This window comes from Manis pentadactyla, chromosome 10, assembly GCF_030020395.1.
Source record: "Manis pentadactyla isolate mManPen7 chromosome 10, mManPen7.hap1, whole genome shotgun sequence".
Classification (NCBI taxonomy): domain Eukaryota; kingdom Metazoa; phylum Chordata; class Mammalia; order Pholidota; family Manidae; genus Manis; species Manis pentadactyla.
In genome coordinates, this window is record NC_080028.1 from 25,707,916 (window position 1) to 25,729,180 (window position 21,265).

Here is a 21,265-nt window from a genome sequence, read left to right on the forward strand (position 1 = left end):
AGTTCAGGGTTTATCAGCGAGTGGGGGTTGAGGATGAGCAAGGACTCAGGAGGACCAAGAATCCTCAAAGGCAACAGTAAGCCTTTTCTTTTTAATTGTTTTTATTTTGGTATCATTAATATACAATTACATGAGCAATATTGTGGTTACTAGATTCCCCCCATCATCAAGTCCCCCCTACATACCCCATTGCAGTCACTGCCCATCAGCCTCATAAGATGCTATAGAATCACTACTTGTCTTCTCTGTGCTATGCTGCCTTCCCCGTGCCCCCCCTACATTATGTGTGCTAATCGTAATGCCCCTTTTTCCCCTTATCCCTCCCTTCCCACCCATCCTCCCCAGCCCCTTTTCCTCTGACAACTGTTAGTCCATTCTTGGGTTCTGTGAGTCTGTTGCTGTTTTGTTCCTTGTTTTTTCTTTGTTCTTATGCTCCACAGATGAGTGAAATCATTTGGTACCTACCTTTCTCTGCCTGCCTTGGCTTTCTTTTTTAACTCAGTGATGGGATACAGGTGTTCACTGCAACATTATTCTCATACCTTACATTCTGTAATCTTATTTGTTCAATAATTAGCAAAACCTATTATAAAAGTGAGTTTACGTAATTGCCATTGTAGAAGTATATAGAAACACGTAAATCAAATTCTCTCTTCAGAGTATTCTTTTCAGGAGCAGTGTTACTCAACAAAAAGTAAGACAATTAAGAGTCCTTAATATGTGCAGTAGCCGACCCACTGTTCCATTTGGCCACTTCCACAGGATTAACAAATTAACATTATTTTTTTAAACTTCAACACAAATAACACTCAGTTTTTCCCAACTCTATACTGTTTTGGTCTGCTCACTCCTAAATAAAACTTTTTTCCCTCAATTCTGTAACTTCCACATTTTGGTAAAGAAAAATCCAAGTTTTTTTCTTACCCTCTGAATGAATCTGAAGAAATGAAACAACGTACAATACTGTTTACAGTACCCAAAATGATTATAAAATTTCATTACATATTTTGGTAGTAACAGAAAAGCCTGTTTGTTTCCAACAATGTGTTGGCAAGAGGAACCCTAAGTCAAATACCAGGAAAAGACGTTGGACACCCTAATATTTCTTTTAACACCTCCCCAACTCAATGTTATTTATTATTTATTCTGCTTTCAATGAAGTAGTAGAAATGCTTAGACACTTTAGTGTGGCCTTTTTTACGCACCTTGAATATGTAATTTTGTAAGGATTTTTGTGAGGATTTTTGTAAGGAATATGAGAATTCTCGTGGTCCTCAAAGGCCAGCTATTTTCAGCAAGCATTTCAAAAAACCTAACATACACCACACTCACCTGTAATTTGGCCATGCTAGGAAATGAAAACATTTTTGCTTTTTCCAATGGGATTTTACCAGGCCTCCCTAATTTAACTGATTATCTCATGATGAGCAAATATTCAGACATATGTTAGTTACATGCCATAATCAAAACAGAAGAATAAATCATGATTACTTAATACATGTGGTCTGAAAAAAAATCATTCAAAATATGAGGTCCATGGGTCAAAAACAATAAAAGTGGTCTTTATTTACTGGTATTTATAACTTAACCAGTTTCACTGGTTTTTAAAAAAGTAACAACCGAGTCTTTGGACCACTGACTTGGAGCGGTTCTATCTATCACTGTTAGAAAAATTCCAGAGAATACTGATTTCCTAACTTTGTTAGCAAGTCGGTGTTCAAATTTTTTTTGCCAGTTCAGTTCTCTGCTCCTCAATCTTTGTAAAGAGTAGAAGTCACAGGAGTTAAAAGGGAACAAGGGTTTCACACCACATCTTCCTTTCTTTCTTCTGTAGCCTCCAACTTCCCTTAAAATGAAAATGAGTCACTCCCCCACACTACAGTCCTTACAAAATTAAATACTCTGGGTATCTGAACAAAGCCAAACTTTTTTTAAAAGAACTATTTTAAATCAATAACCTTTAAAAGCAAACTAAGCCAGACTTCCAAATAATCCCCTTTGGTCAAGTAGGACAGCCCAGCGAACAGGTGCAAAGTATGCTTTCCTAGAGGCGGTCTCCTCCTCTCCGAAGCTGACCTTTCCAGCTACAGCTCTGGCACCCCACAAATCAGTTACCAGTAGTCCTAATGCCTGCTTTCCCCTCTGCACTTTCCAAAACTGCAAGGGCTGAGATATGGCCTGGCAATCAGATGGGAACATACCTCCCAAGTGACTTGCCAAGTTTCCCTGGAAGCATTTCTAAATGTATTCTCTGAGCCCCAGTCTCACCCTCTCAGTCACGGTTCATTCTTCCTTCCTTTCCTGCACTTCCTAATTCCACCTCCTCATCGTGTCCCTCCGACGCCATGTGCCTTCAGTCCAAACATCTCAGCCACTTTCAGGAAGCGCTGACCCCCTTCCAGCCTAAAACCCCAACTTCAAATCCAAAGGGCATAGTTCCAACAATACTGGAGCTAGTCTGAAGTGATCTCTTTGAGGCCTACCTGCAGGCAGCTCAGTTATGGCTTCTTCCCTTGCCTTCTCCAGCTTCTCCCTAACCCAGGGAAATTCCTGCAGGGAATCTAGGAATGCATCAAATGCTTTAGGACCTCTGGAAGGTAGGATATCCAGCAGCAGCATTGTTTTCCGGAGGCCTGTGGCTTGAGCTTTGATTTCTTGAACGTGGTTTTCCGTCAAGACCCCTTCCTGGTAAAGATACTGCAGAACCAGTCCCTCCACCAGTACCTGTGCACCCAGCTCCAGGCGAAGGGAGCGAAGCACTTGCTTGTCTCTAGCCTCCATTTCCCCCTGGGAAGAGACGAAATCATAGCTCAGATTACAGGAATGCTCATGAACCCCTAAAGACAGTGCCCTGCAATGCAAGCTCCTTAAGGTCAGAGATATCTTTGAGCCTTAGAAGAATGCCACGCCACGGTGTTGAACACATGGCTCTTAAGATAAGGCAAATTAATTTCGAATGTTTCCCAACCTAATGAACAACACTGAACATGAATCTTATTTTCTGTTTTTGCTCTCCACACAATGGGGTCCTAGCTCAATTCCTTGTAGATAATGACATTTGGGGGAAAGTGGGTTAGAGACTCCGCTTAAAAAGCAGTTTTGATTTAAGGATGGTGGGGCAGCATTTCATTTCAACATACTTAAAAAGACAGTGGTTTTACTTTAAAAGGACCTTCATCAGAGGTAACCCCTGCACCGCAGAAACTGCTAATATGTATGCGGTGCCCTTCCCATCAAGGGCATTTGCAGAACCTGATTACCAATAGGAGTCGGAGTCAGAAACAGGCAGGTACAAATAAGTTAAAGGACCTTTGCCCCTAAGAGAAAAGACCTATACACTGTCACCTTGAAGAAAAACACGTACTGTTTATGCCCAGTGTACAATAAACCTTATATATAATCACAGACTCCATCCCTTCCAAGAATTCCTTATCTCCATCACAACCAATTGCCATAGCCACACATGCACGGGACATTTAAAGCGATTTTTTTTTTTCTTTTGAAAGAAAAAAATGTTCACACTCCAGTCCCGGTCGGTAGCCCCGCATGGTTTGAAGGGACGTTCCCAAGACCACTGCACCAGCTGGCCGAGCGGCGCTGCGGAGGCTCGGGGGGTGGTAAACAGGCGGCGGGGAGGGAAGGCAGGGGCGGCAGACAGGCTCCCGGACACCCCGCAGCAAATGCCGGGCGCCTTCCGACCCCCACCCCGCCCCGCTGTGCAGGCCGGGAGGGGGCCGGTGGCGAGAAAGGTGTGTGCCTTTGGCAGCCGGCGCCCATTTAGAACTTTTTCTTCCCTGCCTCGCCAGCTGAAGCCCTCTTGTGTTACAGAACAGGAAGAACTACGATTTTTCCGGACAACCTGGCCCGCTAAGAAGGGGGTACTGGCGATGACCTTCAGGGCAAACCGAGGGGAGAACGGGTGCTCGGCATTCCCACCGCCACCCCGAGCCGGGCCTGACTCAGGAACTCCACGAGCCAGTTAGGGGGGCGGGAGAGCCATGCCAGGCCCAGGCCGCAGACGCCACAAGGAGGGACCTCCGAGAAAACATGGATGCGGGGCTTCTGGTTTCCTGTTACTTACGTCTGCAAACACGTATCTTTTTTAAAAAAAAAAAAAAAAAAAAAAAAAACTGCAACTGGAATCCAGACTGTTAGGTAACTTGCACCATAAGCACCATCTTTGTTAAAGGCGAAAGCTCAAAACAGGAAGTATTGTCGCCATCTTTGTTGAGGGCAAACACAGGAAGTACTGTAGCCATCTTTATTGAGGGCCCAAGTGTCAGGCCGAAGCCCCTTCCGCCATATTTGCTATGGTTAAACAATGTACCCTCCCCTAGAAGGAAAATAGTAGCACCACACAGGTGGTTATCTAAGAAAAGGAATTCTTGGATGATTGCATTTTAACACAGTAACTCCACCAGAGCCTTGCTCGCAATTGATATAATAGTCTGGTCTCAAGTGACATTACCACTGAGGTCTCCCATAACCACTCTATTTAAAATTGCAACATTCACCTCCTGCACTCCCTGCCCCTTTCCAGCTTTAGTTTTACTTGTAGCACATATTGCCATCTTACCAAAACTTTTACTTCATCATTCATTTATCGTATTTCCCTTCACCACAAGGCAAGTTCATTTTTTTATATATCATAATCCTGGCCCACAGTTTACAAGTCAATCAGGATATAATTTCAGCAATCAGCCAGCTAGCTACTTTAGACAAAAAGGCATTTGTCATGAAGAACTGCAGGCATTCATAATTGTTATAAAGTCTGGAGAAGGTCTGAGGATCCAAGGATGACGCCCAAACAACACTACTTAACTATGTCAGGGCCACAAAGAGGAAGATGGAGCAGGAAGACACCACGCCACAGTTCCAACCTCTTCTCAACCCTGACAGAGCGAATGACTGAACGTTGGAACACTGTCTGCTGTTGAAAAACCAAGGTCTCCATTGCTGTATTTGCTAGCAGTGTCAAAACAGCAAATATTGCTCTGAAGCATACCCTTGGTGAGACCAATTCTCCTGCAAAACATTAGCAAAAAGGGTACCTAGGGGTGTACTCTGGACCACCTTCTGAAGCACAGTAAAACATGCTAAAAAGAGAGAGAGAGAGAGAGAGGCTGATGGGGAGGGAGCTGATCTGCTGAGTTCACCATATTTTTAATTTGGAAGGTAAGACAAAATGTATGACCCAAATATAGTGAGATAGAAAAATGTCAAATTGAGGGTCCTTACTCAAATTCCTTCATGAAATGAGGTAATCAGTACATTCACTGATGCACTTTTAAATCAATTGGGTGATATATACAGTAATATAATAATTTTGAAACCAGTTTAAAGTATTAGTATACCAAATGCCATTCTCTATACCAGTAATGACAATAATTTTATGTGTGGCAAGTATCATAATTATCATTGTGCATATGTGAAGAATGTGGAATCAAAGTGGTCAGGTATCTTAGTCAAAATCTCACAACTAATATATTAGTTATATATATAACTATAATATATATTATATATAGTATAAATAATACATATAATATATAGTATAAACTGTATTCTAACCAGGCCCCTCTGACTTCATGCTCCTTCCAGTACATAGCACACCACACAGCCCTGTACAGTGAAGTCTCCTATTCCAGTGAGAGCCAAAATACTGGCAAATTATTCTGGTGCCACCTCCCACCCTTGATACTTTTCAGTTCCAAGTACGTTCTTCACTCTGTCCCTCTTCTTTTGTTCCAAAATTGCTGTCCTTCCTGGACAAGATTTCCCTTCTGTATGTGGACAGGTGTGAGCAACATTATCTGTTTTTATCCAGATAAAATGCAGACCTTATGTGATCCTGCCAAAAGCTGAGGTTACTGAGGAAAAATAAGGGTGTTTTTTTCCAAGTGTAAACTTTGGTAATTTCCAAACATTTCAAAAAAAGTAAAGTCAAAACAAACAGCCCAGAAAATATCCATATAAAACCTAGTATAAAACACTTCTCGATGTCTTGTATTTGGAAGTGCTTGAGGTCTCCTCGGACCTTGGAGACACTGATAATAATGTCCAGGGAGGGTGGGAAGCTGACCATGAGTTCCATGAGAATTCACAAAACAGAAGATGAGAGAGTGGGAGACAGCATGAGAAGAATCAGTACAGGAGGGCGGGGTGGGGTGTCCTTATGGAGAACAACCTGACAGGTTGGCTTATTGAGGAGCTGATGTAAATCCATAAAGTGAAGCCCTTGATCTAATTATATAAAACCTCAATGAATTCCTCTTCCTCTTCCTCTGGCAAATTTAGATGAGTGTCCATGCTTCCTCTTAAGACAACAGGCTGGCAATCCAACTGACTAAGCAACTGCCATCAAATAGTCTGATTGAAGGGACACGTCTCACACTCACATACAATGATACTTCTGAGCAGCACAGCAAAGGTTCAGCTTCATGTACATAAATATCTAAGTCCAGCAGGCCCCAAAGGAATCAAACACAGATCAGAATCACTATCACAGGTGGTTTCTCCTCCACTCTGTCCAGTCCCTCTCCATAGGCTGGAACTGTGCCCCCACAGAGGATTAAGCACCTGTTATCCAGTGGTAACAAATGTATTTAGGAAGGGCAGATATTTTCCTTTTTCTCTCTCTCCTACCATGCTTACTTGTGTCAAGACAGATCCCTTGTTGAGTCTGCCACAGAAGAGTCATAAAGAACAAGTACAGCATTTGTCTGTCTTTTAGTTTGGTCTCCAGTTTTGCAACATTCAAAATAAAAATTGAAGGAGCTGGTATTTTTGGTTCTTCGTGTTTCAGAGATATGGAAATCAAGCCATGGAGAAAAACAGATTCTTTTCAAGCATACTTGAAACAGTTACAGAAATGGGTCATGAATTAAGTCACAAAGAAACATCAATGAATTCCAAAAAATCAATAGCATACAATGTACTCTACCACTTTACAATAAAATTAGAAAGTTTAATAAAAATATAGCTTCCATAAATCCCATAAGCTTGATAATTCAATAAAACAACTCCAAACTCTTGAATTAAAAAGAAAAAAGTCACACAACTTCTATTGGTATGTACAGCCATATGGAAAACAGTATGGAGAGTCTTCAAAAAATTTAAAATAGGACTGTCATATGATCCATGAATCCCATTTCTGGATATGTATCCAAAGGAAATGAAATCAGGATCTCAGATAACTGCACTCCCATGTTCACTGCAGGATTAGACAAGAGCCATGATACATAATCAACCCAAGTGTCCATCAGTGGCTGAATGGATAAAGAAACTGTGATACATATGCAATTAATGTAATATATTAAAATTATATTAAATTTAATGCATATTAATAAAATATGATAAAATATATTGAAATATGAAATTATCCGTATTATTCAGTCTTAAAAAAGAAAGAAATCCCACCCACTACAATGGCCAAAATTCAGAACTCTGACAACACCAAATGCTAAAAGAGATGTTGAGCCATAGGAATTTCCATTAATTGCTGGTGGGAATGCAAAATGGTACAGCCATTTTGGTAGATAGCTGGGCATTTTCTTATGAAACAAAATATACTCTTATCCTATGACCCAAGAATCATCCTTCTTGATATTTATCCAAAGGATTTGAAAACTTACATCCACAGAAAATCTACACATGGATGTTCATAGCAGCTTGATTCATAATTGCAAAATTTTGGAAGCAACCAAGATGTCCTTCAGTAGGTGAATGGATAAATATACTGTGGTACATCCTGACAATGGAATATTATTTAGCCCTAAAAAGGAATGAGCTATCAAGCATGAAAAAACGTGGAGGAACCTTAAGTGCATATTACTAAGTGAAAGAAGCCAATCTGAGAAGGTGACTTACTGTATGATCCCAGGTACATGACATTTAGAAAAGACAAAACTACAGACAGTAAAAAGATCAGGGAGTTGTGGGGAAGATGAACAGAAGAACACAGGATTGCTAGGGGAGTGGAAGTAGTCTGTATAATATAATAATCGTGACATCAATTCTATCGATACATGTCATTATACATTTGTACAAACCCACAGAACATACACCACCAAGAGTGAACCTTAAGGTAAATTGTGGACTTTGGGCAATTATGATGTGTCAATATAAGTCGATTGATTGTAACAAATGTCCCACTCTGGTCGGGAATGTTGATAATGGGGGAAGTTGTGCGTGTGTGGGGCCAGGGGTATGCAGGAAATCTTTATACCTTCCCCTCAGTTTTGCTATGAACCTTAAACTGTTCTAAAAAATACAGTCTTAACCAAAAAAAAAAAGGAAAGAAAGGAATCTTGTCACATACTACTACAACATGGATGAACATGGAAAACAGTACACTAAGTGAAATAAGCCAAATACAGAAAGACAAACACTACGTAATCTCACCTACATGTGAAATCTAAGAAAGTCAAAACCATAGCAGCAGAGAGTGTAATGGTGGTTGCCAGGGGCTAGTGGGTGAGGGGAAATGGGGAGATGTTGGTCAAAGTGCAAAGTTTGAGTTATGCAGGATGAGTAAGACCTGGAGATCTGAAATACAGCCTAGTGATTGTCATTAATAATACACTGTATACTTGAAATTGGCCTTGAGTAGATCTTAAATGTTCTCACCACATGTTAACAGGCTTGATTGTGGTAATCGTTTCACAATATATACATATATCAAACGTCATACTGTACACCATAAATATGTACAATTTTTATTTGTCAATTATACCATAATAAAGCTGAAGACAAAGTGTCACACACTTCTAATCAGTAGAGTATAGAACGAATAAAAAACTCTATAGCAGGGAAAGCTGCCAGACACCACCTGAACCAAGTGATCAAGGTTAACATCACCAGTTAACCATGAGTCATACTGATGTCATATGCTGCAATATGATGCGACAAGAAGGGCACATCACCTTCTTGGAAGCCAACCTTCCACTCTTGCTCAAGCCAAGTGACGTAGAAGCAAGCTACATTGACGTCAGGGGAAAGAGCCGAGATGTGTCTCAATGAACAAAAAAAAACTTTGAACCTGTTTAAGTATATGACCAAGTATTTGGCTGAAACCACAGAATTTGATATCATAAAGCACAAGGAAATTGAAAGGCATTAAAAAAAAATGCCCCTTAGACTCTTTCCAGTACTAGCTAACAACTGGAACTAAGTATTCTGACTACCTAAGTTCTCTGCTGAATTTAGACTGAGATCATGTACCGCTGATGGAAGAGAAATCCACACACTTTGAATAGCAGTCATGAAGAGAATGACAACATTTTGCAATGAAAAATTTAGTAGCCAACCTTCCACTCTTGCTCAAGCCAAGTGACGTAGAAGCAAGCTACATTGACGTCAGGGGAAAGAGCCGAGATGTGTCTCAATGAACAAAAAAAAACTTTGAACCTGTTTAAGTATATGACCAAGTATTTGGCTGAAACCACAGAATTTGATATCATAAAGCACAAGGAAATTATTTTGACACCCCCATCCAAAAAAATCCTAAGTATTTCCATTACCAGTTGGCCACACTGACCACAAAAAAACTTCACATGGACCTTTTGAGAGTTTCCTTCCCAGCAGAACTACATCATCATGTGTCTGCCAGGATGATTTATCAGTGTATATACATATCGAGTCATTGAATGAACTCTGCTCTCATCTGGGTTTATTTAATAGAATCCACTTAAAAACTAGACAATGACTACTAAATATAATGACTTTTGTTTCAGCATAATTGCTGCTAGGCTGTTCTGACAGCAATCCACAGAAAGGTTCATCTGCATCTTAATAAAGCAAATACAACCATTAGCCCAGAAAAGGGCACTTCCCTTCCTTCCCATTTGCACTGTTAAGTGAGCATGTACCCAATTCAACCACAAGCTACACAGGAAGCACAGAATTTTGACCGAACAGTGGATGTTAATATTGAAGCATTAGAACAGTCCTTCAGGGAGACTGTGTTTGATTTGATAGGAAAAAGAAATTAGCCATTAAAAGTGCTGATGGATACTTTATGTCTCTTCCAGATAATGAGAATATGAATTCTGGGATGCTTGGAGGACCAGTCAACTAGTGTGAGATGGGCTGAAATAAGCTTCTCTATACCCAGGGAAGCTCTATCAGATTTACTTCTGCTGTCGCCTGAGGACATCAGATATGCAGAAGGAAAAGGAAACACGCTATCCCTGTGACTTTTGAGTGGTTTGTTCTCCTTTTGAGCAGCAGTTTTAGACTGTCTTCTCTTGGAGACAGAGAACTGATTTTCCATTTGTCTGGTCTCTGTGTAAATCACCTAGTATACACACAACATGTGCTCAGTAAATATGTTTGACCAACAACCCAACTGTTCTACTGATTTCATGTTACATGTAGTGCCTAATATGGTGCCTTGGGTAGGCACTCAAAACTGTGGGTCAAATGAATGCATGTAAGTCCAGTGTGCTACAAGCAGACCTCTTTCTGGTCCCCATTTATGTAAACTAAACAGTGTGAAAAATTAAAGAATTCCCATCATTTTTATGTGGCTAATTCTACAAGGGTTGTATTTATTACTATTAGGTTTTGTTTTGACTCATAAATATCTCAAATTCTCAGGATACTCCTACAATCTCTTCTCCTCTCTGACTGTATTATTTTCCTTAAGTACTCTCATCCAGCCCATTAAGTATTATCTAAAGGCAAAAAAATCTCCTAAATGTTTAGCTCTGGCCCCATATATCCAGTTGACTACTTGACATCTCCACTTGGAGTTCAACAGGCAACGCAAACTTAATCTTTCCAAATTCAGACTCCTAATTCTACTACTCCCTGTCCCCCTCCACTTCTGTAAATGGTACAACCATCCCATGGAGCCAAAGTCACCTTTGATTCCTCCCTTTCCCGCACACCTTCCATCTAATCCATCAATAGGTCCTACTAATTCTACCACCACCACATCTCCTAACCCAACCACATCTCTCCATCCTAAGCACCACTACCCTCATCTAAATCACTATCATGTCTGGCTCAGATGCCAGAACTTGGCTCTGTCTTACTCAGGTGACTTCTTCAATGTCAACTTCTAGAAAGGCCTTCCCTGAACACCTGATCAAAAATTGCTCTCTGGACTCTATCATATTACCTTGTTTCATTTTTTTTCTTTGCATTCATCACCACCAGTTAATTTCTTATTTATTTACTTGTTTCTTTATTGGAAAGGGGGGTATTTTCTGTCTCCCCATTAAAATAGATGTCCTTAAGAGGGGGGACTTTGCTACCTTGTTTGCTGCTATGTTTCCAATATCTGCAAGAGAGTCTGACACATAATAGGTGCTCAATAAATAGTCCTTGAATTCAGAAGTCAATGAATCAATTAGCAAATAAGGCTAAGACACATGAGAACATGCAGAATTACCAGAATTCAGAACAACACAGGCTTTTATGTAAAGCAACATATTCACTGAGACCTAATTTAAATTATCCAATTTCCCTCACTAACTTTACCCTTAATTTTAAAGCTAACATCCCAGGAACTGTATCCCAGGAACTACTGACATTCTTTACACACATCATCCCATTCGCTTTTATTCTATTCTTGCATAGCCGTATGAATAGGTATAACCAGCAGAGTTGGTAGAGGGGCAGATCCAGAAGTCAGTCTTATACCCAAATTCTAAGTCTTAATTACTGCCCTGTTGATACTATGCTCCCTTCAAGTGGCCAGGTTCCTTAGGAGAGTGAGGTCAGGGCAGCACAGCCTCAGCTGAGGGCTCAGGGACTTCTCACAGAAGGTTGCAGGGATAGTGTTCACCGTGAGAGCACATGGAGCTCGAGGCTTGGCTACCTGAGAACATTCTGCCTATGATGCACACCCTGCAAGCATATCAAAACATTATCCCAAACAGTTTTTTCCCCAGTAAGTTAATTATTAAATGTCTGAACCTTCTGCCAATCCCATGCAATGATTATTATATGCTTTCTAAGATCCAGGTCTCCAAAGTTAAACATTTATTTTACTGTACAGAAGGAATGGGTTTTCGAAAAGGGCAAATGAGCTGGTACATACGATATCTCTTTGAAAAAGGTAACGAGATGTTTCACAGAATGTGCAGTATCATAGAATCAGAGAGTTGTGGAAGCAGAAAGGGACTAAGAAATGGCTCCTTATCTCACAAAAGTGAAAAAAAAAAAAAAGAGGCTCAGTCATTTTACATGGAGAGGTATAGTGACTTATGGCTACAGAACTGGTAGCTGCTAGAGTGAAATTATACCATTTACTGAACTGAGTTCTTGATATGTAACTGAGAAATGGCCTTTTCAATCATTTTGCTTGTGTTAATATGCATGATTTCAAAGTTTCAAAATGATGCCAAGTTTATGATATTGATATGCACACATTTTTTTCTAGGCTTTATCTGTTATTTAAAACTTTTCAGGTTACCAACTTCCCATGTAATAAGAAATGAACAACATTTCACCTTAATTTCTCTGGGGAAAAGAAAACAAAGAAATTATTATGTATTCTTGGTAAACGATCTCTTCAAACATCCATTATTATAGATGCAACTGGTGGGAGGTATTTCTAGATGGCTCCCATTTCAGCAGGAGGTAAGTGAAGGCTCCCTTGAAGAACCTCCTCCATTACATATGCTTTTGTCTCTATGGTTAAGTCCTGAATTACAACCATAAATTTCTTTCCCAGTTCAAAATGGCTCCACAGATGGACAGTGGTTCAAGATGACCCGCTAGTGCCAAACGGAACTGAACTCTTCACTGTCCTCTCTTAGATGTCCCAGTGATCCTGATTCTCTAAGTCAGTAGTTCTCCAACTTTAAAGAACTTCTCAATCGTCAGGAAGGTTTCTGAGAGCAGAGCACTGGGCGCTGCCCACAGAGTATGTGTTCAGCAGGCCTGGGATGGGCCTTATGCGTTTTTTTTGCATTTCTAACAGGTTCCCAGGTGATGCTGGCTGGAGACTACTGTTTTGAATTATGCAGATAAACACATTTCCATCCAGATTAACCGGTGTTGAAATTACTTGAGATGGATTTTTATAATCCTCAGTTAAACCCAGAACACAAGGACTGGTGACTTTTAATCCAGATGTCAGAGCCATACCTTCCCTAAAAACAAATATCAAAAACCAGAGTCTCATTCAGGGACCAGAACTGTGAGCTATTGTCAGAGGCCCATGAAAATTAGTCACCAACTGCTGGTTAGTGCTTTGAAAAATAATGAGTCTTGTTATAGGTAAGATTCTATTAAGCATTTTCCGTTTAATAATTCTTTATCATACTGAACAAAGAAAAATTTTTTACTCCTGTGCAGTCCAGACCTGGTTTTGTTGCTTAGCAATGGGCTCCACATCCCATTACATAGTGTGTTTTCCTCTTTAACAAGGGACAGTGTGCCACAGGGACTTTTTAACTTTACCAGAGTGCTCCATGAAAAGGGATTAATAATCATTTTGTTTAATCTAGCAGACTAAAAATTCTCCAGGTGAGAAGCTTTCTTTTAGGATGTTTTATGCACTGTGCTCTTTCTTCAAAGTGAAGTTCTATGATTCACAATCATTGAAGTAACTTTTGAAGGGATTCATCTTTAATTCATCTCTGACAACAATCAATCAGTTAGTATATATAGAAGGGTGCTTCGTCCCTGATCAGCTGTGGGCTGGGCAAGTAGGAGATTGAAACGATGTGTAAAAGAATATCTGCGGACACAGTAAAGCAGCAGGTTTAGATATTATTAAGGCAGCATCTCCTTCATAAATTCTTTGATGCATAGGATATGACTAACTCAGAAGAAAGAATAGCAAACTATATAAGACAATATGCAATTAGCTACTAAATTATGAGGCACTCTACCCAAAGCCTTTCAAGAATTCAGAGAGGGTAGAAATTCCTAAGAAGAGCTGGCATTTATCAAGTGCTTCCTATATACCCGGTACTTCAAATGCATTATCTCTTTTAATTGTCACAACAGTCCTGTGAAGTCAGAACTATTATTATCCTTATTTTCAGATGAGGACATGAAGGTTAATTAGCTTGCAAGTAAACAAACTCACGTCTGGGTTAGTAAGGAGAGCTTCGTGAAGTGTGGCTTCATGCAGACTCACTCATATTGCCCTTTTCCCTGGTGTCTCTCTGCATTATTCATAAAGGCAGGCCCTAATTCCAAGCTGTGGGCTCCTCAGGGAAAAGACCTAGGCTTTAATTCATGCCCATATGCCTTTTGTGAATATCTGTCCTTTTAGCCCTTTCAGCCAACAGGAGGTCCTCTGGGACTAAGGTAAAGGAAAGAGGATTTCTTTTTCTATTGCCTTGAACAGTGAGTTCTGCAGAGTGATACATGATTTGCATAGAAGGATGCTGACCTATAAAAGCACACCCTGTGTTTCTGTAACAGCCGAATCACATCCACCTTCCAGGTTTGAATTGCTCAGCATCTCTGTCCAAATAACCTTTCTCCTTGATTGCATTAATAACACCCTGGGCTTGATGAACCTCTTTTGATGCAACTATTCCTTGAATGTTCTCTCCAGCTCTGTCTTAAAGTGCCCCATACTCTCCAAATAATAGTATATAATTTCACCTCCTACCCTCAGCCCCTATTTCCCATACACACTTAGAAAAACAGAATAAGATAAGTAGTCATGTTTTCCTGGAGGCTTTTGAAATGAAAGATAAGACCAGCTGCACCCACTCCCTCCCAAACGTGGGATAATGGGGGTTGGTCAGGGCAAAACCCAGACTCCAGGACCACAAGTTTGTCAGTTATCTGAAAATATCTCTAAAAATGTTGTAGAAAGTAGAGGTAAAAGAATATTAAAAGGTTACTATTTAAACCAACTACTGAGCCCTGAGATGGGAATGAGGAGTCCTGCATTCTACAACTGTTTCTGCCCAAGTCCTGAGGTTTTCACAGTCTAAAATGTGAGGGACAAGGATGAAAACATTTGACAGACCCAGCACTGTTTAGGATGCAGTGGAATGAAAACTCTCATGTACACCCGGTGGGTTTCTCCTACACAGAAAGAAAATAGTCCACAGAGTGAAAAGGCAACCTATGGAATGGGAGGAAATATTTGCAAGGCATATATTTGATAAGGGGTTAATATCCAGTGTATATAAAGAAACCCTAAAACTCAACCACAAAAGAAACAAATAGCCAGATTACAAAACGGGCAGAGGCATGAACAGACATTTCTCCATACAGACATACAAATGGCCATTGAGCACATGAAAAATCCTGAAGGTCACTAATTATGAAGAAAATGCAAATGAAAACCACAGTGAGATATCACCTTATACCCACTAGGATGGCAACTATCAAAACAGGAAATAAGTGCTGGCCAGGATGTGGAGCAATTGGAACCACTGGGTACTATTGGTGAGCATGTGAAATGGATCAGCTGCTATGGAAAACAGTAGGTGGTTCCTGAAAAAATTAAAATAGAACTACCATATGATCCAGCAACCCCACTTCTGAGGATATACCCAAAAGAACTGAAAACAGGATCTTGAAGGTATATGTGCACACCCATGTTCATTGCAGCACTATTCACAATAGCCAACAGGTGGGAGCAACCTAAAGGTCCAACAACGGATGAATGGATAAACAAACTGTGGTATTCACATACAGTGTCATATTATCCAGCCGTAAAAAAGAAGGAAATCCTCTCACAGGACACAACATGGATGAACTTTGAGGCCAAGTGAAATAAGCCAGTCACAGAAGGACAGATACCATATAATTCCACTTATATGAAGTACCTAAAGCAGTCAGAGGCATAGAAACAGAAAGTAGAATATGGTTACCAGAGGGGGAAATGGGGAGCTATTTGTTGTTCAATAGGCACAGAGTTTCAGTTTTGCAAGATGAAAAAGTTCTAGAGATCTGTTGCACAACAACATGCATGTAGTTAACACTACTGTACCCTTAAAACTGGTTAGGATGGTAAATTTTATTTTTTTTTTTTTTACCACAATAATTATTTTTAAAAAGCATGATCCATGGAAGAAAAACTGAGTGTGGACTTCATTAAAATTAAAAATCACTTACCTGGAGCCAAAGCTTTTTGTTATACAAATAAAGTTGATATGAAAAACCATAAAAAGAACAGGTGAAGCACTATCTATGGTGAGAGAAGTAATTCATGTAAAGCACAGATAACAGTGCCTGGCACATACAAAGCCTCAGTAAATAACAAATGCGTTATTTTATTTTGCGACTGGCAAGGTTTTTATTGCAATTTGTGTTCAAGTGATGAAGCAGTTTCCTACATTGCAACAATACTTTCTTAAAATGATTAAAATGTAATATGAGAGTTTCTTTAAAATTATGTTTAAAAGTTCCATTTCTTGGCATCAAAACTAGAGAATATTCTTTTAAGTGTGTACTGTTATGTATAAGAAAGTTTATTACTTTACTGATTCATAGCCCCTCTAGAACAACCTATCTAGATGTGAATAAATCTCAAAAACATGATTACACGAACATAGCAAGTTGAGAAGAACACTACGATGTGCATTTTAAAAACACATGTAACAATTCTGTATATACATACTTACCTATGCAATGACATTCCAAAATATGTATGGTGATATTCATCAATTTCAGGATAGATATTACTTCTGGATAAGGAAAAAAATAAAAGGATGAAGGATAGAACTTAAGCTGTAATAATTGCATTTTATTTCTAAAAATTAAAAAAGTTAGAGAAATATTTCAAACAGCTTATTTGCATTACATTGAATAGTGGATATTCAGAAGCCTGATACATATTTTCTGTGTTTTGTATATGTTTAACAGGTTTCATAATTTATAACATGAGGGTATTGGTATTAATCTCCACATGCATTTTCATTACTAAGTAAAACACAAACATCATCACCCCTCTTGAAAGTCTTTCTGGAATCCTCTGGAAGTCTCACTCCCTGGGTTTCCACAGCACAACGCCTAGTTTAGTCCCTGGTCTTCACTTATTTTTTTACAACTCACATGTAAACTATTAGACTCTCATTTGCAGTGACTGGTGTTTATTTACCTTTGTATCCTCTTCAAAGCTTAAGGCCAGAATGGCTATCCTAGTATATGCTTAATAAATACTTAGGCAAAATGATCAAGCCAAATTGCATATTCCATAATTACTGATATAAAATGTGATATCATGGCTAATAAAAATGAGGAAAGAAATTTATACAGAGAAAGTTATAGTCATGGGACAATACCCCTGAGCAATCCAATTTGTTTATCAATTCCTCAAAAGCCTAGATCTCAGTCTATCTTAGCTCAGGCTGCTGTAACAAATGCCACAGACTAGGTGCCTTAAACAATGAACATTTATTTCTCATCTCTGAAGGCTGGGAAGTCCAAGATCAAGGTGCTGTCCAATTTGATTCCTAGTGAGTGCTCTCCTCCTGGCCCCCTGTTCATTGTGTGTTTACATGACAGGGACAGAATTCTGTAGTCTCTTCCCCTTCTTGTAAGGGCACTTGTGCCATCAGGAGGGTCCACTTTCATGACCTAACCTAACCCTACTTACCAACCAAAGCCCTCACCTGCAAAAACTATCACATCAAAAGTTAGGGCTTCAACACATGAACCAGGGGCAGTGGCGGGGCACAAACATTCAGTCCACAGCACAAGTCCAGACGTAATACCCCACCTGGGAACATTATGACAAAGTGAGCAGGCAGGGTGTGGGCTCTGGGGATGGCTACACATGCTCACAGATTCACGTCTGAGTAAGGCAGGGAGAAGACAATGATGGCACAGTTGTATGGCCTTTTTCTTATCAGCATGTTTCTGTAATCTCTGTGCCCATCTGAGTGCCAATGAATTTTAACACTTACTTTGTAATTAGCTTTATAATTCTCCTCAGCTTGTCACTGACTGCTCTTATGCCCAGATGATGGAGGGTTACAGAATTTTGCAATCAATTATAGAATTTCATAATTAATTACACAGCCCTGGGATGGTCCACATCTCCTTTATGCAAAAGTCATTTCAATGTTTAACTATTGAAAAATCCCAGTGAAGAAAAGTACATTCATTCATTCCCTATGGTTAAAAAAAAAAAATGCTTATCATAAGCACAAAACTGCTAGATTCAGATAACTCATTGTCAAAATCTATTTAATACCACTGTCAATAATTACAAATCTAAATAACTATTTCCACATAAAGGTTGATAATGCTAGCATAACCAGGTAGTTGGTCATCGATGGACTGATGGGTACATAATTATCTTGGGAATGATGCTGGTTTATATCTGTGCAGATCATTAACCACATGAAAAAGGAGACCTGGTTCATTTATTTAAGGCTCTATAGAAGGCAATTCTCAATTTTTACCTTTTTTTTTTAATCATTATATTAAAAAGTATGCATTTTCCTCATGCAGAACTTCAAGCTGCTGGGTTTGTAAGACAAACTTCCAAGCCTCCTATTGTCAAAAGACCCTTTCAGGAGTCCCCCTGCCCCACCTACCCACTTCCCGTAATCCTCAGGATTCATCGTATTAGTTCTTCAGCTTAGATTGATATTCCTTGCTATTGCTTTCCGGAGTTCTGCAACTCTAGTCTTAAGAGACCATGATAGCTTCTCCTAACTGAAAATTCATTCTCATAAAATGGGATGATAATTAAACAAAGACTTATTGAGACATAGGGATCACTGTCAAGGTGAACAGTTCTATAATTAATACATAGGTTGCTTTTATCCAAGTGAGGAATTTTTTTTCCCTCCATTGCCCATCAAAGCTCTTGAAGCTTAAATAAGGATGGCATTGTAATGGTCACTGTAAAATGGATTCAAAACCTAACCAATCAAAAATACACTGAACTAAAAAAAGAACAAACACTGAATTAATTGGAAAGTTAGCTGTGTTTTGGACAAGACGGCCTCACTTGTATTGGGAAAAAAATCTCTTATTCTGTTCCCAGGATGCCTTCAGTCTCTCCCCCACAACTTTCTAGGCTCTAGAGATCAGTTGCACTGTGAACCACTTTCCCACCTATTCTTAAACTCATTCCAACAAAACACACACCAACTGTGTGCAGGCACATATGCATGTAGGCATTCACTGATCTGACAAGCCTTTATTTGGGGCTGACTATATGGCAGACATGGCCTTGGGTTCTGTGTGGTTCAGCAAATAAAACAGTCACTTTTGAAAGGCATGTGCATGTTTCTGTGATATATGAAGTGATCTAATTCAGTAAATCACAAAGAATCACAATGGCCAATAAATATTTGAAAAAATTTCACACCTGTCAGAAACCAAAGAAATAAGAGTAAAGATTACAATAAAGAATGATTTGTCACCTATCAAATTAGAACAGGCTTTTAACAGTTTTAATATCCTGTAGCAAGTTTGAAAAGAACTTGGTTCCTACAAAACAGCTTCTCTAAAATCTTCTTTAATGACAAAAAACCTTTTTTTTTTAAGGAACTGGATGTGATAGGATACATCTAGATGGTCTAAGCCAATCATACAGTCTCACTACCCTTTCCAGTACCTGGTTTCTGCATATGCGTGTGATTCAATCCTGTCCATGACATACAAGGACAAATGTTCTGGGAGAGGGGTTCCCGGGAAGACTTTCCTGTTTTGAGAAAGGGACCCAAAACAGTAACTCTTTTTGCTTTCTTGCCTTTGAATCTTGTTTGCATACTCCTTGACCCAGTAAATTTATTTCTAGGTCTTTATCCTAAAGAAATAATCAGAGAGGTATGCAAAGAATTACATCTAAGGTCATTCACCCCTGAATTATTTACTACAATGAAAAATTGGAAACAATCATAAACATCAACAATAAGTTTGGTTGAATAAATTATGGGACATCCAGAAGCTATTATATATTCATTAAAAATTATATTGTAGATGAATAGGAAATTCTTCATGACATATTGTTAGAGAGAAAAACAAGTACAAAATCAAAAATGTGGGAAAATTATATGATGAATATGTATGGGGTGTATGTGTGTGTGTGTGTGCGTACTGCACGTACATTCCTCCTGAAGGGTGCAATAATGGAAGATTTTTAGTTTCTTTTTTGTGCTTATTTGGACTTTGCAAAGTTTATAGCATTTGCATTTTTTGATCTTTGCAATTAGAGGGGAAAAAGTTTCTTTAAAAAAAAAACATACTTAGGTGTTATATTACAGCACCAAGGAAGAGATGTCTACCCCTGACTGGGTATCCCAGTTCTGGAAGATGCTGGAGCTGAGTCCTAAGATCAGCCAGGATCATTTGCTGGTTAAGGAAAAGATATACTTCAGGCAGAGGGAAAAACATAGACTGAAAACTGAGGCTTTAGCAAACAGGGTCCTTTCAAGGAACCGCTCTTATTTTAATCTGGTTACAGGCTAGTGATGTACCATGTGAGAACGCCGACTGGGACACCAGGCTGGAGAAAGCTGATTACAAGGGCCTGTGTGCCATGCTCAAAACCTTGACTCTTATCTTTTAGACGGAGGAATGTAACAATGATATGGAGAATTGTTTGCATGGAAAAACCAGACTCTTCTGTGACTACATTTTTGTTTCATGAGATTCATCTGTGCCATTGGGAGACCAAACTTCTTGTCAACCATCTGTTGCAGCACCATCTCAAGGTCACTTTATGGATTTTCCTGCATCACACTTAAAAGTACCAATACAAGATAATAATTCCCACCCCTTACTTACTGCAGATATTAACACAGTCATCATGTCTGCTGTGTCCTATCGGCCAGAAGTGGCAGCTCTTAACCCAACACTGGGTGGCCAACATTGTTGCGTTAAGCCTATCCAGTTCAAGGGCAACTGGGAAAGGCCCCAAGAAGCCAAAGCCATCCTCAGTGCTCCATTCTTTTGGAGGTACATAAGAAGAAAATTATGTTTCCACCCTTTCCACATTCCTTGGTAAAAATGTTAACAGCAAGCATGGAGCACCGTGTTAGATATGTTTTGCAATGTCTGTCAAGCACAACTTGTCTGGAAATTGCCCATCATTCTTAATCTCACAAACACCACATATTGATGGTTCATAGATTGGCACCCAATACCAGCTGGACTTAATCCAGTTCTCTCACAGGAATCTGAAATGTGAAATAAGTGTTTTTAGTTGCAATCAAGTTGTTCTCTTGAATGGATAAGAAGTCACTTTGGTTGTTGCTGGTGGTCATTTCTGACCGTGATGAATAAGAAGGCAGAGAAAGCTGGTATGTGGCAAGAAATAAATAATGCAAGGGGCAGGAAAAGCAGACACAAGATACAGTGTATTAGGGCAGACTAA

At 39.4% G+C, this 21,265-nt stretch overlaps 1 protein-coding gene across 4 annotated transcripts in view; it reads right to left on the reverse strand.

Moving 5' to 3' along the window:
* CRADD (CASP2 and RIPK1 domain containing adaptor with death domain) overlaps positions 1 to 21,265 on the reverse strand; it is a 221,315-nt gene that overhangs the window by 163,911 nt on the left and 36,139 nt on the right. Inside the window, exons 2-4 of one of the 4 annotated variants that reach the window (XM_057486511.1) lie at positions 19,505 to 19,696; positions 16,554 to 16,616; positions 2,484 to 2,787 (exon numbers count right to left, since the gene is read on the reverse strand). In XM_057486511.1, the coding sequence (XP_057342494.1) occupies positions 2,484 to 2,781 (298 nt within the window). In that variant the 5' untranslated portion in view covers positions 2,782 to 2,787; positions 16,554 to 16,616; positions 19,505 to 19,696. Of the gene's footprint in view, positions 1 to 2,483; positions 2,788 to 4,081; positions 4,240 to 16,553; positions 16,617 to 19,504; positions 19,708 to 21,265 lie in introns of those variants that run through there. The other 3 variants (XM_057486512.1, XM_036891147.2, XM_036891148.2) reach the window with 3 other exon arrangements.